This window comes from Mustelus asterias, chromosome 24 (assembly GCF_964213995.1).
Source record: "Mustelus asterias chromosome 24, sMusAst1.hap1.1, whole genome shotgun sequence".
NCBI classification, from domain to species: domain Eukaryota; kingdom Metazoa; phylum Chordata; class Chondrichthyes; order Carcharhiniformes; family Triakidae; genus Mustelus; species Mustelus asterias.
In genome coordinates, this window is record NC_135824.1 from 2,541,621 (window position 1) to 2,558,515 (window position 16,895).

A 16,895-nucleotide genomic window follows, 5' to 3' on the forward strand; every position below is an offset into this window, starting at 1 on the left:
TTTTAATTAGTAAGGGTTTGAAGGGCTCTGGTGAGGGGCAGGAGTTGAGGCCGAGATGAGATTAGCCATGATCATATTAAATGGCGGGAGCAAGCTTGAGGGGCTGAACAGCCTACTCCTGCTCCTAGTTCTTATGATTCTTCAGTTGGGAAACAGCAAGCTGAAGAATGAAAAAAGCCAGCACACAGCCAAACCCAGCAGCCATTGCTAAGAGTCTTCAAGAAGTGTGGCATCTTGGGTGCCTGATACAAGGAGAAGTGTGGGAAATCCCTTTTTATCTTGGAGTCAAATTCTGTAGGCTCTTAAAGCTGCACATATTTTTAACATTGATTTCAATTCAACACTCAGTTTGGACTAACTGGAGACCCAGAACTCTGGCTTTTAATGATGGACACTTCACGTTACAGGTTAGGCAGGAATCTGACTTCCTGGAGCCACCGCGTGTATGGCAGAAAACAGATCTTTGAAGTGATGCAAGTCATATGTAACCAGCCTCTCCCTCTCCTGAGCAGGGATGCCTGCATAACCTTGGATCTCCACCAGGCGGCAGAGGATGCTAACACAGCCAATGTCATTAGCCAACCAGAACTACACGGTGTGGAGTACTCGAACACTAAAGCATATCCAGGCTCTGACTTCTCTTTTTCCAGAGCGGGTTTGACCATTCTCATTGCAGGACGCAGAAAATTCCCAGTGGTCAACCCTCCGACCGGCCACAAGATGACCATGACACCTCCAGTGGAAGTCGAAAAAAGAGAGCAATCAGCAGCCCAAGGAGTCTCTACATCCAACCATGGCAAAAGTACAGCTGGTCAACACATGACATGAACACGAGTGATGCTGGAACCTGGTAGTAGTCTCCCACCATCGACAACAAAAGACAGAGATGAGCATACCACTAAACTACCTTCTTGTCTCAGGAATGCTCTTCCTCAGCCACAAGGGGCATTAAGTTGGCCACCCGGAGAAAGAAGTGACTTGGAGGTGAGCATGATGCAAGAAATTATTTAGAGTAGCAGCAATCACTGATCAATGCAACAGCTGGATCGATCAAGTTCAACACTAAGGACTGGACGAAAAGAATGAAAGCATACCCAAATGCCAGTCCAATCTCCAAGCTAACAGCAAGAACTAGAACTAACAAAGCCTACCACTCCTCCGACAGAACAGCGAATGAGATACGGAAGGGTTATAAGGCTTCCTGATTGCTTGAACCTGTAAATTCAAGAACTTGCAGGAGGAAAATGGAATAGTGAGAATGTTGTAATGGTGCTAATGCACTGATATTGATAGCAACAATGTAAATTGTGATGATGGAATACTCCCCACTTGCCTGGATGGGTGCAGTTCCAACAACACTCATGAAGCTTGACACCATCCAGGACAAAGCAGCCCGCTTGATTGGCACCACATCTACAAACATTCAATTCCTCCACCACCGACGCTCAGTAGCAGCAGTGTGTACTATCTACAAGATGCACTGCAGCAATTCACCAAAGATCCTTAGACAGCACCTTCCAAACCCACAACCACTTCCATCTAGAAGGACAAGGGCAGCAGATACATAGGAACACCACCACCTGCAAGTTCCCCTCCAAGCCACTCACCATCCTGACTTGGAAATATATTGCCATTCCTTTGCAGTCGCTGGGTCAAAATCCTGGAATTCCCTCCCTAATGGCATTGTGGGTCAACCCACAGAACATGGACTGCAGCGATTCAAGAAGGCAGCTCATCACCATCTCCTCGAGGGCAACTAGGGATGAGCAATAAATGCTGGCCAGCCAGCCAGCGACGCCCATGTCCCATGAATGAATAAAAAAAAACACTGTAAATGTATGAGACTGATAATGTCTGACGTGTAGCAAACTAGTGTAACTCCACACACATTGGATAAAGACTTGGGCGAAGGTGTAGTATAAGGATCTGGGTTTATGTGGGACTTAAGTACAGTGCTGCCCACACAGTGATGTAAGAAGGCATATGGTCCAGCAGTTAGTGGTGTTGAGAAAAGACGAGTTAAGTCCTAGGCATTGAGATAGCTTCTAGCCTGTACCCTTTACTGTACATGTATAAATAGTTCTATTGCTAATAAAGACTTTAATTTACTATAACCAACAGTTGTTAGGGAGAGTGTTGGAGCTACTGTAATTTCCTGAAAGTCCCAAGCCCATCTAAATGTAAGCTTTTCTAATCATGTTTTTAATGCATTTGAGATACTTGTGGCATTGAAGAAAAGTAGATATTTACTTGACTGGATATTATCTTTCTCTCTCATAATCTAAGACAGAACAGTTACTACTGTAGACTGTGTATGTGACAGTGTACCTTTAAGAGATTTTTTTAAAAAAATCAAGATCTCTGCAGGTCACAGCGTTCGGTGATGTCATTGTTGGGAGCAGAGAAAAGCTGTGGAGCTCAGGTGGCAAGGGTTGTTTTAGTTTCATTTTGGCTGCAGTGTTAGAAGCATAGCTGAAAAAAGTCTCTCTTTCTCTTTTTATTTTTAAAGTTTTACCAGTTAGCTGAAAGCACAGCTTGTTTGCCATCCTGCAGTAAAGAATCTGTGTTTTAGTGACTGGAATAAAGAATCCATGTTTTGGTATTTTTGGGAAGCTGAAAACTACAAGCTGCTCTGAGTTTTCAAGATCATTTGAAATCAGCATTCAACCCAGGGAATTGAATTCCAGTATCATGTGAGCTTTAGCCTGTGCAGTGATAAATCTGTTTCAAGGGTTGTGTTTATTGGATTTTTCTTTTAATTGGAATACATGAGAGATATTCATTAAGAGTTATACATTATAGCGGTTGTTTTGTTTCTTGTTTGTAATGGATAAAAGTTCTTGTTAATTTTCTTACTATACATGTTAACTATATTCTTAGATAAACCTTGTTTGATAAAAGCTCCCTGGTGGGTCACTTGAATTATACCTGAAGTGGAACATCCTAGCCAAATTCAATGTAAACTTATGCTTCAGGCAGTCTTCATAAAACACTTAGGTTTCTAACCTGAACCATAAAGTGTATCTATCACAAATTGGATTAAATCAAAATATTATTCCACCCATAAAGTATAAATGGTGCTTGGTATTCAGAAAATGTCACAGCACTTCCCACTTCTGTGCTATTATATATGTAGAGTTTGATTTGACAAAAGTGCTTATTTGGAAATGTGTGTGGTCATTTAATCCTTACAAACAATGGACTGCTGACCAGTTGATGGAGTTATTTCAAAATCCAAGGTTTAGTGCACTTCAAATTGAGTGCGAAGAAACTTGGCAAGACAAATAAGAGTCTATCACTAATACTATTATCCCATTGTGTTTTTAAGATCTGCCAGTTGATGATACAACTTTGAGTAGTGATTACGAGGAGGCATTTTATTACAACACAGTGATCAGCTGCAGTCAGGCACATTTCGTATAAACCTTTGGGAGAAAAGGTAAATGCAACCATCGTGTAAATTGATCACTCTTTTCCTCCACTCTCTTTGAGCTTATATGTGTGGTGACATCCCAGCATTTTTGGATGTGGGAATTCAAGCAATCTATCGCAGTTCCTGAACACAGGCCGGGTATTATAGTTATGAAAATGGAAACCCGAAGAAGAGTCATATTGGACTTGAAATATTAACTGTTTCTCTCCACAGATGCTGCCAGACCTGCTGAGATTTTCCAGCACTTTGTTTTTATATCCAATCTCCAGCTACCACAGTATTTTGCTTTAGTACCAAAGTGCTGAGCAATTCGTGTTGCTTTTACACTCCACCCAACATACTTGTCTTGCCTCAGTGGAAGTGAAATGAACTGGCATGATGCTGCATCCTCCTGGCTCACACTTACCTGCATCCTCCTGGCTCACACTTACCTGTATGGTAAAAACCACATCAATCTGTTCTCTACACACCCACACCCACCACACATACCACCACCCCCACACGTCAAATTCCAAACAATAACGTTACTTACATTAATTTCAGTTAGCAATGCAGTCTATGAATCAAATTAATTAACACAATTCAGTCATTTATATTCTTAAATCAACTGCAAATTTATTTTGTTTTTAAAAAATCTTACATTACTAAAATTAGGATCTAAATTCCATCTCATAAAAATGGCATACCATGGATTAAATTTAAATATATTTTGACTGACATATACTTTGTTTGATCTTTTATTTCTGTCTTGAATTTATTTTGTGTAGTGTTGGGTAATTAGAATTGGACGAATTGAAATTATTGGTCATTGTATGTGACATGTTACAAAGTTAAATTCATAGTCTAAAGATCCGAGTTTTCACAGCCCATTATATTTAAACCAGACCAAACTAAATTACCCTGAAATCTGACTCGCAACAACTCTAATGCCTATGAGTAACATAGCAGTAAAATAATTAATAAAACTTGTTCTGAAGATAATATTTATCCCTAATGAAGTGTGTGGTTCAAGTAGTACGCAAATTTGTAACAGTTGAGAACTGCTCTAGTTTGGTCTAAACGTTAGCCCAATAATAGAGTTTACAGATTGTGGACTAACTCATAGATGGATTGGCTATTTCTTCAGTTCACACCTTCCATTTTTTCTCAAGCCAAGGGTTTTATTCTTCCTATTGTTCATGTGCATTTCTTTATTGTTTTTGGAAAGATGTATGTTTTTTTTAATGAGGAAACAGCTCTCCTGCAGGAATCTGCTCTGTTATTAGGAGACACCATTACAAGTAAATATTTGTTATCCTAAATCCATAGTGAAACCATGATAATATAGACCTGGATTGGCACCACACCCATTAGGGAAGGACATATTGGAAGTGAAATCACTTTATCATGTTGTGAACTCCTTTACCTTGGCTGTGGAATTGAAATCTGGAATTTGGTTGATTGAGTTTGTTTATAATGCAGTTTTACTATCCTGGTGATGGCTGATATTCATTCGTAATAAAGCCATCAGATCCTTGATGGTGACAGTAGCGAAGTATCAATTCAGTTGTTCGAACACTTCATAATTTAACAAACTTGAAGTAGCTAGTCATCTGTTTATGTTCTTGTACATCTACCATTGTATTGTCACAACAGCAATCTGGGTTTTTCACTGCCTCCGAAGTAGGAACATCAGTAATATAGCGCTGAGCAGTATACAAAGGGTGCACACGGTTGGGACAACTATCTCAGTAACCATCTCCATATGATTGACAAGAGGATCTAAAATTAAAGGGGAAAGGAAAAATATTACACTGCAAAAATTATATTCAGTTATTTTAGAGAAATGCTTTATTTTGCACCAAACCAAATCAATAAGCATATTTAACATGTTTCCTTACTGTGTGCCTTGTTTAAATTTCTTCGAAGTTGCATCTTTGCTTACCATAATTAGCCTGAGAATATTAGCAGCAGCAATATACTATTGTTCCTCTAATGTTAAAGGAAAAAGCTCATTACTGAACTGTTCACCAAAGCCTTCCTGTCTGGCTATACTGTACATTCTTTGCCCCCCCCCCACACACACACACACCAACACATTCAACTCTTTGTCCTCATCTTGAAATCCATCCAACATCTCACCTGCCCATTCCACCTTTTGTAATCTCCTCCAACCTTAAGTTTCCTTGTCCTCTTCAGCTTTCTGACTCTAACCTTCCATGCAACCTTTTCTCACACCCTAGTCCCAGAATTAATGGTAAAACTTTAAGCTGACTAACCATTTGGTCAGGAATTTCTTCTATAAACTCCTCCATCTCTCTACCTCTTCTTTAAAGTCTCCTTGATGTGTCTTTTCAGGTGAAGTTTTGTCACCTCTCCCAACCTTTCCACCATACACTCAAATACATAAAGGGCAAAAGAGTAACAAGGGAGAGAATAGGGCCTCTTAAGGATCAACAAGATCATCTATGTGCGGATCCAGAAGAGATGGGTGAGATCCTAAATGAATATTTCTCATCAGTATTTACTGTTGAGAAACGCATGGATGTTAGGGAACTTGGGGAAATAAATAGTGATGTCTTGAGGAGTATACATATTACAGAGAAGGAGGTGCTGGAAGTCTTAAAGCGCATCAAGGTAGATAAATCTCCGGGACCTGATGAAGTTATCCCAGGATATTGTGGGAGGCTAGGGAGGAAATTGCGGGTCCCCTAGCCGAGATATTTGAATCATTGATAGTCATGGGTGGGGTGCCTGAAGATTGGAGAGTGGCAAATGTTGTGCCTTTGTTTAAAAAGGGCTGCAGAGAAAAGCCTGGGAACTACAGGCCAGTGAGCCTCACATCTGTGGTGGGTAAATTGTTGGAAGGTATTTTGAGAGACAGGATCTACAGGCATTTAGAGACGCAAGTACTGATCAGGGACAGTCAGCATGGCTTTGTGAGTGGAAAATCATGTCTCACAAATTTGATTGAGTTTTTTGAAGGGGTGACCAAGAAGGTAGATGAGGGCAGTGCAGTTGATGTTGTCTACATGGACTTTAGCAAAGCCTTTGACAAGGTACCGCATGGTAGATTGTTGCATAGGTTAAATCTCACGGGATCTAGGGTGAGGTATCTAAATGGATACAAAATTGGCTTCTTGACAGAATCCAGAGGGTGGTTGTAGGGAATTTTTCTTCAAACTGGAGGCCTGTGACCAGCGGTGAGCCTCAGGGATCAGTGCTGGGTCCACTGTTATTTGTCATTTATATTAATGATTTGGATCAGAATATAGGAGGCATGGTTAGTAAGTTTGCAGATGACACCAAGATTGGTGGCATAGTGGACAGTGAAGAAAGTTATCTCCAATTGCAACGGGATCTTGATCAATTGGGCCAGTGGGCTGACAAATGGCAGATGGAGTTTAATTTAGACAAATGCGAGGTGATGCATTTTGGTAGATTGAACCAGGACAGGACTTACTCAGTTAATGGCAGGGCGTTGTGGAGAGTTACAGAACAAAGAGATCTAGGGGTACATGTTCATAGCTCCTTGAAAGTGGAGTCACAGGTGGACAGAGTAGTGAAGAAGGCATTCGGCATGCTTGGTTTCATCGGTCAGAACATTGAATACAGGAGTTGGAATGTCTTGTTGAAGTTGTACAAGACATTGGTAAGGCCACACTTGGAATACTGTGTACAGTTCTGGTCACCCTATTATAGAAGGGATATTATTAAACTAGAAAGAGTGCAGAAAAGATTTACTAGGATGCTACCGGGAGTTGATGGATTGAGTTATAAGGAGAGGCTGGATAGACTGGGACTTTTTTCTCTGGAGCGTAGGAGGCTGAGGGGTGACCTTATAGAGGTCTATAAAATAATGAGGGGCACAGATCAGCTAGTTAGTCAATATCTAGTAGGGGAGTCTAAAACTAGAGGGCATAGGTTTAAGGTGAGAGGGGAGAGATACAAAAGTGTCCAGAGGTGCAATTTTTTCACACACAGGGTGGTGAGTGTCTGGAACAAACTGCCAAAGGTTGTAGTAGAGACGGGTACAATTTTGTCTTTTAAAAAGCATTTAGATAGTTACATGGCTACGATGGGTATAGAGGGATATGGTCCAAATGCGGGCAATTGGGATTAGCTTAGGGGTTTTTAAAAAAAAAAGGGCGGCATGGACAAGTTGGGCCAAAGGGCCTGTTTCCATGCTGTAAACCTCTATGACTCTGACCATAGCTTTGCTCTGTAAAATAACTTGATGTGCTACATGTGCAGTTTTGTAGCTTGAGTAGTTGTGTGTACATTGGTCAAAGAGAGCGTTGAAAGCCAGCCATAGCCCACTGCTGTTGCACTTGGATGAATGCTGAAGGTCAGTGAAGTAGACAGGAGCCCATGCTGGTGGTCTGGGGACATAAATCATACAGCCACCCCCCCCTCCTTTCTCGGGGGCAAATAACACTGCGTCCAGATGAACTTTAAACATTGTAAGTAATTTGCATTTCATAATCAAGTAATTGCTCTTTCTAGAAGTGCAATGCTGTTATTTTGTTTGAAAAACTATGGCAAACAGTAAAGTCTTGAAAAAAACCATTTGGTTTTGAGGATTGTTCAGTATGAGCCATTCTTGAGGTGTGAGTGATTTTTGGCTACCATGGGCGAAGTATTACAACTTAATTAATTAGCCATAACCAGGAAAGCTAAGATTAAACAGACAATTAGGATGTTGCTTTCAAGGCTGTAGCTCAGCACTGAGGTGACACAAAGCCCCTAATACCTAAACTTCATCGTGCACTGGCCAAACCGTTGGCATGTTTGCCTGCTTCTCAATTGTTCGGTCTGTTCTTCTAGCTGAAAAGGGCAAACAAAGAAGAACCCATTAGCCTATGATTGCTACTATCTCCTTCTGCCCCTCTCCTATGTTGTAAGTGAAATGGTGTCGGTGAATTTTCAAAGAACTCTATTGAGGAAAGTATTTTAAAACTGGTTATTGTCTTAACATGTAAACAGAACTTATAACATGGGATTATATATATTTTTGGCCCATTTAAGGGAGAAAGCTGTGGTATTGCTGCATATTGATCTCTGTCTGTCTATTTGACAGCATTGTTTCATCAGTATTTTTGAGCATTATGCTTTTTGGAATTTGGACAGTGTTTGGCTCCTGCCCCAGCCGTCTTAAATTGAGAAAATGGGACAGACTAAATTTCTTCTGAATAGAGCAATTTCATGTTCCTATCTTTAACAACTCCCAAGAAAGACCACGTTATACAGCAATACTTTCCTTGCTTTGCTCTATATTTAACTTCTAGCCTTTTGCCTGATATAAGCTTAAAAACTGCAATATTGCACGTTATCCAAGAAAAAGGGCTAGAATTTTAGTCAGAATAGTAGAAATGTCAAGTTTGTGTACTTAATTTAATATTGCACTAAAATGTGTCATCATATATAGAAGTGCCATTCTGTGCTAATTGCCATTTTAAAACCTTTATTTGCCCTTTTCAAATGAGAACAGAAACAGACTATATGTCAAACAGGGAACATATTCCTTCTCTTAGGGCAACATGGTGGCACAATGGTTGGCACTGCTGCCTCAGCACCAGGGTTCAATTCCGGCCTTGGGCGCTGTCTGTGTAGAGATTACACATTCTTCCCGTGTCTGTGTGGGTTTCCTTCCTTGGCCAAAGGTGTGCGGGTTAGGTGGATTGGCCATGCTAAAATTGTCCTTTACTTGGGGTTATGGGCTTTGGGCCTGGGTTGGTGCAGATTCAATGGGCCAAATGGCCTCCATTCTCTGTTGAGTGGGGGGGGGGGGTTATGATTGAGAGTTATAGAAATGTCAAAAACATTGCTCGATTTTGTTTTCTCTCTGAAGCTGGCAGAAAGAACTTTTGACCTTTACTTTATGGGATGCAGAAGCTAGTGGTGGCAAAGGAAGAGCTTGTGGTGGAATTATTATACATAGGCTCTGGCCATAGAGGACAGATGGGCTGAAATGCCGAGTGACTGCATTCACATACCTGCAGCAAGCAATGCGTTGGTGGTAGAACAAGTCTCTGCAGCCTTGCGTTTCCAACTCTCGATCTAGCCGAAGAGGAAAGCGGAAAGAGTATTTTTACATCGCCTTGAGTAAGGGTCAAAATTCTATGGTCATGAGAAAGGGTGACTAAACATCAGACCAGAGGTTAACTGTTTACTGGAACTGCTTAATATGATGTTGAACAATATTCTGTCTCTGTGCAACATTAGTGCATTCTTTTGTTTTTTTGCCCGCTCTTTATTCTACAGAGAAACTAGGACACAACAGGCATAAAGCAGCAATTACTTAATAATTCTGTAGGATTCTCTGAAGTAAAATGCACATAGTGTTCTAAGTTGGCAGTTGCCTTTTATTCAAAATATTCACTTTATCTTTCCCCCACTGCTGTTCAAAGTGAAATGCCTTAGCACAGCAAATGCTGAATCTGTTGGTATTCTTATTCGCCCCAGTATCGTTATTGAACAAGCCTGAGTCAGTTTACAAACAATGTACAGTACATAATCTGGCCCACTGCACTAAAGTCTCCCTTCAGTTTTCCATATTATTCACTTGCACTGCCTCCCTGGGCAATCTCTTTCCTATATTCATCAGCTTCTCCATAAAACATTTATATCCAAGCTTCCTTCTATGTTTGTTTCCGTGTTTGTGATTTGGAGCTTCATGAGAGAAAGCTGTCATCTCCTGCCAGGATTGCCAATAATGTATTGTTTCTCTTTGATAAGAACGGTACTTACTTCTCTCTGGTTAGGAAATCCATTTGAGCTGATCATCTTCCTGTAGTATTGAACCGAGGCTTTGGGATACCTCCTCTTATTCTTGCTTTTAAAATCGATGTAGTATAGCCCAAATCCTTCTGAATAGCCTTCATCCCATTCAAACTTATCCAGCAGTGACCAGGACGTGTATCCCTTGACTTTAACACCATCCTTAACAGCTGCAACAAGTTTTAAAATCATACTAGTTTTTAAAAACACTACCAATGTAAAATGACAGAAAATGCTGGAAATTCACAGCAGTTTCATGAATGCTGATAAAAGGAAAAAGTTTGATTCATGCACTGTCAGAACAGAGTCTCTGCGCAGTGTTAACCTGGTTTCTGTGCATTTCCTGTTTTTATTTCAGAATTGTCCTGCCAGGAGCCTCTGTCTGCTACCTCACTCGTTACAACCTCTATCTCAACTGAATGACAAATAAAACAGCCTATTGAATGAACTGCTGTTGGTTTAATGAAAAGACAAAAGATTGCACTCTTTTCCCCACTCCTCACCCCACTCCTGAGTGGCTACTCCCTCTCTCTAATGCCCTACCCATGCCATGTTAACTTCCCTTGGCGAAGGGTTGAGTATTGCCCAGTTATTGAATGATATAGCGAACATGTTGCTTGTTACCACCTCCTTGGTATGGTAGTGATTTGTGGCTAAGGGATTACCCCCCACCACCATTATGATTATTAGTTTGGTAGCTGTGGTTAATTACTATTTGTGTATTATTTGAGTAATTTTATGTGACAAAACCTTCTTACAACAGCCAAAATTACAAAACAAAAGAGATATATCTAAATGCCAGTTTTTCTGTGTTAATCTGCTAATGGAATTGCAAGGTTGACTGATTTTTGAGAATAGCTTTGTTGGGGTGGGAGCAGGATGGTGGGAGGCATTTTTCTCTCCCCCATTAAAAGGAATTTTTCCTTTCATCCTTCCTTCAGTAGTCTCTCCCATTCCATTTGTAAGACACTTGAATCAGAATTTTTTTCTGCTTTATTGTTGTTATCCCTTCCCATGTCGGAGTTAACTACCTAGTTTTATCATATGCCACCCTTACTGAGGAATATGTCATATTTTGATAAAAAATTAGCCACCTTTAAGAATCTCGTTAACGTAATTGTTCATGTACTGCATTCGCCACTTGTCACAGAGCTCGGTACACTGCTGTTTTTCAGAAACTCCGTTTTCTGTCACATAGATCCTAGGGTTTCCATAGCGACTCTGAAACAAAATAGAATAAGAAGAGTCATAGAGGTTTACATCATGGAAACAGGCCCTTCGGCCCAACTTGTCCATGCCACCCTTTTTTTAAAAAAAACCCCTAAGCTAATTCCAATTGCCCGCATTTGGCCCATATCCCTCTATACCCATCTTACTCATGTAACTGTCTAAATGCTTTTTAAAAGATAAAATTGTACCCGCCTCTACTACTACCTCTGGCAGCTTGTTCCAGACACTCACCACCCTCTGTATGAAACAATTGCCCCTCTGGACACTTTTGTATCTCTCCCCTCTCACCTTAAACCTATGCCCTCTAGTTTTAGACTCCCCTACCTTTGGGAAAAGATATTGACTTTCTACCTTATCCACTCATTGCAACTGATCAAATTTCAGCCGTGCACAAACTGAAATAATCTTAATGTACGGTGTTTATACGGAGTGAGTTGCAATGGAAGAAAGAACAAAACTCGCAAATGACAGGATGAGCTAATTAGAATCTGCTTAGAAATGATTTGAATTATAATTGATATTAGGATTATTACTTAAAACATTAAATTCTATAATTGGGACAAGGGTGAGTTGGCAATAAGTAACAGTCTCCATTTAGTCAAACATTTTGACTATCAAATCAATGGATGTGAGGAAATAGAATTCTGCTGGAATTTTGTTGCTGTACAGTCAGTTTGCACACTGAAGGCCTTGCCATCTCTACTGACCTCGCTACTCCTGAGGTCACCTGCAGCCACTTTAGTTCTATCCCTCACCATCCACATTCACAATCCACATTCACAATTAACTTACGACACACTTCCAACTCCCAGCTGCTGGGCCTTTGGTTCTCCATTCTCCAGGATGCCATTGTAGCCTCAATTTGCTCCCTTACTTCCATCTTTGACTTTGATCTCAAGTCAAATCTTCCCAATATAAGCATGCCATCCCTTAAGGGGCACAGCCTTGACTGTTAACTTCCTTGACCGGATCTGACTGCACCATAACATTCTCATTTTCCTTTACCAAAACTACCCACTGCTCCAAACTCTCTTTCTGGAGATTATCCCGTTTCTTTTCTTCAATACAGACTTTATCCCATCTCCTGTCCCCACCATTCTCACTTCTTAACAAGTCCAAGGAGCTTAAGGGCTTATTTGCCATCAAGATTGAAACCATCCATCTTGCTCCTTCTCTCTTCCCTTACCACTGCACATCAACCAAACCTCTCGCTGTACCCCTGAAACAGAACTGTCCCTAATTTTTCTCCCATTTGCCCGCATGCTGTCTGAGTAAACTAATTCCATCCATGGACCTACTCCCATGACTCCATTCTCACTAAACTGCTGCTAATGCAAGTGTCCATTTTTGTCTGTTTATGCTGCTATGAAGCATACCAAGATTTGTTTTTCCCCTGTGTAAGGGTGTCATATAAATGCAAGTTGGGATTAAGTGATTCTGCAATCTAGTCCTGTGTTCATTATTTCAAGTCCTAAGATTTGTAGATTTTACAGATTGAAAACCTGGTGCAAGACCATACCAGTGTTTGTGCCATGTGTACTGTCTACACTCAGATTTTCTGTGGTTGAGTAGAATCATAAACCATTCTCTTCAAATTATTAGATTATTTTTTTAAATAGCCCATTCTTTTCCCCTGACATGTTAACCACACATGATATCTTCATGATTGCATGCATGTTGTACAACAGAACGCATCAGGGGTTGGTCATTTGTGGAAAATAAACCACCTGTGCTGAAGGTGATCTATCATACAATGCTCAATAATCAATGATAGTTGGTGATTTACCTTTTGTAAAGTTGCTGATGACTGAGAAATTGGCTGCTGCATTTGCATACATCAACCATGACTGCAAAGTAATTCATTGCGTGCTGAGCACTGAGATGTGAAGAGGATGAGAAGTCACTATCTACAAATGCAAGAATTTCCATGTTTATGAAGCAATTTGTGATTTGGACCTTCCTGATTCTTTTCCAGGTTGCAGGACTATATGCCTATGCACTTCAGCACCTTGTATCCAAGACATTAAGACTGGGATCTTCCGATCCTATTGTGGGAAATTCGACCGTCTCGCCAAAAGTCCAGTGACTTTCAGTGGGACTGGACAATCCTGGCAGCCGACAGGGCCAGAAGATCCCACCCCATATTCTCATTTTTCTCCTGGATTTTTCTACTTTTTCTATCATCTTGCTCTTTGCTGCAGTTTTACAAATTGTTGTATATTATTTTTATTCCTAATAAAGATATTTTGTGTGCTTCCTTTGTGACCTGAATGTGATGTGGTTTGTAGTATCCAACACTCAAAGCCACAGTTGTATCGCTCCTGAGCTTCTCTCTTTACCCACTGTGTATGCACTAAAGCAAGTCACCAAAGCTTCTTCAACATCACCTCCCAATCCCATGACCTCCACCACTTAGCAGAACATGGGCAATAGTGGATGGAAACACATCGTCCTGACTTGGACATATTTTGCCATTCATCATTGCTAGGTCAGAATCTTGAAATTCCCTACCTTCATCATACAGATTAGTGCGGTTCAAGAAGACAGTTGACCACCACCTTCTCAAGGGCAACTTGTGATTGGCAATGTTAGCTGTGCCAGTGATGTGTCCCCAGAAGGTGTTTGGACCTACATTTCCTTCATGTAGCGATCTTGGTTTACTGAGATGAGAAAACAAAATACCTAAGCTGATGTACGAACAAAATATCTCCTCCTTTTAAAAACCATTGCCCAGAACATCCTTGTGGCTCGGCCAAGGTTTGGAAGCGATTATAAGAATTGTCGGATGAGCCAGTCATTTACCTCACCGGCCTCGATATTGCACTTCTTCAGGTATTTCTTGTTTGTCATTCCAAAGTCAGGAAGCTTGGACAGTGGATTAACTGACTAATTACTAAGAAGTTGATGTATTCAAGTAATAACTGGTTTATTATATACAACTGAACAATATTTAGCCACTCATGATTAGGTGTCACTGCTGAAGCCATGAACATTCTCCTTCGTGACTCCTCTTCATGTGTTCTCTTATATCATCATTATGGGAGGTGATATTCCCACAGTCCCACACATTAACCCTTACAAATTCTAATACTGCAGTTTTCAAAGGGCAATTGCATAAGCACCTGAAGAGAAAACATGCAAGGTCACACAGGAAGCACAGAACTGACAAAGATGCTCTTGCAGAGAGCTTTGGGATGGCTTGAGGTTGTGAAGGACACAAACAACATATTAAGCTATGTATCTCTGATTGGCAGTAAATACCTTAATATAATTCAGAATCCTCCTGAAACCCCAAGGTACAGAGTACAGCCACTCAGAACCTGGATCTGGCCACCGCGGGTCAACAAGTTCTGCCAAGTCACGGTCTGTATAATAACTTGGTCCCTTGCTGTAATGGTAGTTCCTGTGAGTGATGTAGCGAGTTGTGAAGTGACCCAGCCCAAAGAAGTCTGCTGTGCCTTTGATGAAGTGTTTCTCCTGTGGAGTAAAGGCAGGCAACCTGGAGCTGCTCAGGCCTTCCTGTGAGCTCTTCCTCCCTGTTAACATAGCAAACAGCAAGTTAGATCAAATTCAGGTACAAAGATTAAACAGTTTAAAGAAGACAAATGCTCATATGCAAAACAAAGTTCTTGTTCTGGCTTGCCTCTGGTTGTGATGTAAAATGCATATGTCCTCATAAACATTAAGTCATGTCTGCCTCAGATTTGATTAAGATCCACGTCTGCACCAACATTATTTAAATGTTTAAAATAGAAACCACAGGAAACGATTGGACAGTGAAATGGAAGTTTGTAGAGACATTTTACACACTTGTGACTTCCTTGCTAAAAAAGTCATAAAAGCTACAAGCATGCAAAATAAATAAATACAAGGCCTTTCTATTTATGCAATTTTATACTATGCTAGGACTTGATTATAAAACGCTTTTATCTTTCCCCAGCCAACACGTTTGGAATCCTACTGTAAGGCACGTTTGCATTTGCTTTGCGTATTTAAACTCATTGCATTGATGTGTATAGAAACCCATTGTGGAGAGCTTTGAGGAGACAAGCCCTCAAGTTGCTAACCCACTGTACATTATATCACTGCCCACATTACTCTACAGAAACTGAGTCTATGTAGGCTCACCCACAACAGCAGGGGTTCCTGGGGTTACATTATCTGTCTGGCTTTTGACACACAGAAAGTGAAGGGAGATAAAATGAACACTCCAAATTAACCCTTCTCCATACTCGCTATGAGAAAACAAAATGGATTCTGTAGCATTAAATGCTGGAAAAACTCTGGCAGCATCTGAGAGAGAAATAGTTAACATTTTGAGCCTGTAAGACTTCTTCAGAATTGTTCAGAAGAAGTTATATGGACTCGAAGCATCAACTCTCCTCACAGATGCTGCTAGACCTGCTGAGTTTATCCAGCATTTATTGTTACATTTCAGAATTCCAGCATCCACAGTATTTTGTTTTTGGCGGCACGATAGCACAGTGGTTAGCACTGCTGCTTCACAGCGCCACGGATCTGGGTTCGATTCCCGGCTTGGGTCACTGTCTGAGTGGAGTTTGCACATTCTCCTTGTGTCTGCGTGGGTTTCCTCCAGGTGCTCTGGTTCCCTCCCACATTCTGAAAGATGTGCTGGTTAGGTGCATTGACCCGAACAGGCGCCGGACTGTGTCAACTAGGGGAATTTCACAGTAACTTCATTGCAGTGTTAATGTAAGCCTTACTTATGACTAGTAAATAAACTTTACTTTAACTTGTATTTGCTACCTTGTTAATGATATTTTAGATCCCTAAATAATCCACCAGCAAGCGAAAACTCTAGACCTCAGCAATAAAACCAGAGAAAATGCTGGAAAAAATTCAAAACACATCCGTGAAGAGGGTATCATGACCTGAGCAGACTGGGTCAAATAGTCCCCTCATTGCCCTCTCCTCATTTGACTGCAATGGGCTTCTATTTGATAAGAACATACTTGTCTATTCAGTGAGTTTATGGACTGTGATCATAAAAAAAGAATAGGGGACAGGTTTAACAAAAAAGAGGTTTTATTACACTTAAACTGATCTAAGTCATTAAAATATGCACTGACTTTTGCATGCACCCATGCATAATCAAATTTCACAAGCAAATACAGATTACAGAGTGGGGAAGGATGGGTTGGGCAAATTCAAGTTAATAAAAAAATAGAAGAGTATTACTGTTAGTAATTTGCTGACTTCTTGCTGAATTCAGTGTTCTTGATGCATCCAATTTAAAATGTAGGTGACTGAGTTTGTTCCTTGGGAGATGATGGTGATAGTCTGGATTATTTTAAGAAATCTCTGAGTGCAGTGGGGTGTCCCTGGGTGATCATAGTTTGCGAACAGGGCTCAAAGTTTACCAACTGGGCTGGGGAAAGAAGGAAGGACCCCACTTGGGTCTCCTCCCAAAACTGATTGTCCTCAGTTCTGCAGAGAAAGCATGCATTTAAAA

At 40.7% G+C, this 16,895-nt stretch overlaps 2 protein-coding genes across 3 annotated transcripts in view; one reads left to right on the top strand and one right to left on the bottom strand.

The window, feature by feature from the left end:
- The window catches only part of zwilch (zwilch kinetochore protein), a 38,914-nt gene extending 25,228 nt beyond the window's left edge, over positions 1–13,686 (top strand). The window contains exons 18-19 of the mRNA XM_078241170.1: positions 3,329–3,439; positions 13,398–13,686. Coding sequence (XP_078097296.1) covers positions 3,329–3,423 — 95 coding nt within the window. The 3' untranslated portion in view covers positions 3,424–3,439; positions 13,398–13,686. The remainder of the gene's footprint in view (positions 1–3,328; positions 3,440–13,397) is intronic.
- The window catches only part of lctlb (lactase-like b), a 36,570-nt gene continuing 23,708 nt past the window's right edge, over positions 4,034–16,895 (bottom strand). The window contains exons 9-14 of one of the 2 annotated variants that reach the window (XM_078241172.1): positions 14,684–14,958; positions 11,287–11,413; positions 10,163–10,362; positions 9,409–9,472; positions 8,166–8,239; positions 4,034–5,194 (exon numbers count right to left, since the gene is read on the bottom strand). In XM_078241172.1, the coding sequence (XP_078097298.1) occupies positions 8,166–8,239; positions 9,409–9,472; positions 10,163–10,362; positions 11,287–11,413; positions 14,684–14,958 (740 nt within the window). In that variant the 3' untranslated portion in view covers positions 4,034–5,194. The remainder of the gene's footprint in view (positions 5,195–8,165; positions 8,240–9,408; positions 9,473–10,162; positions 10,363–11,286; positions 11,414–14,683; positions 14,959–16,895) is intronic. The other variant, XM_078241171.1, reaches the window with a different exon arrangement.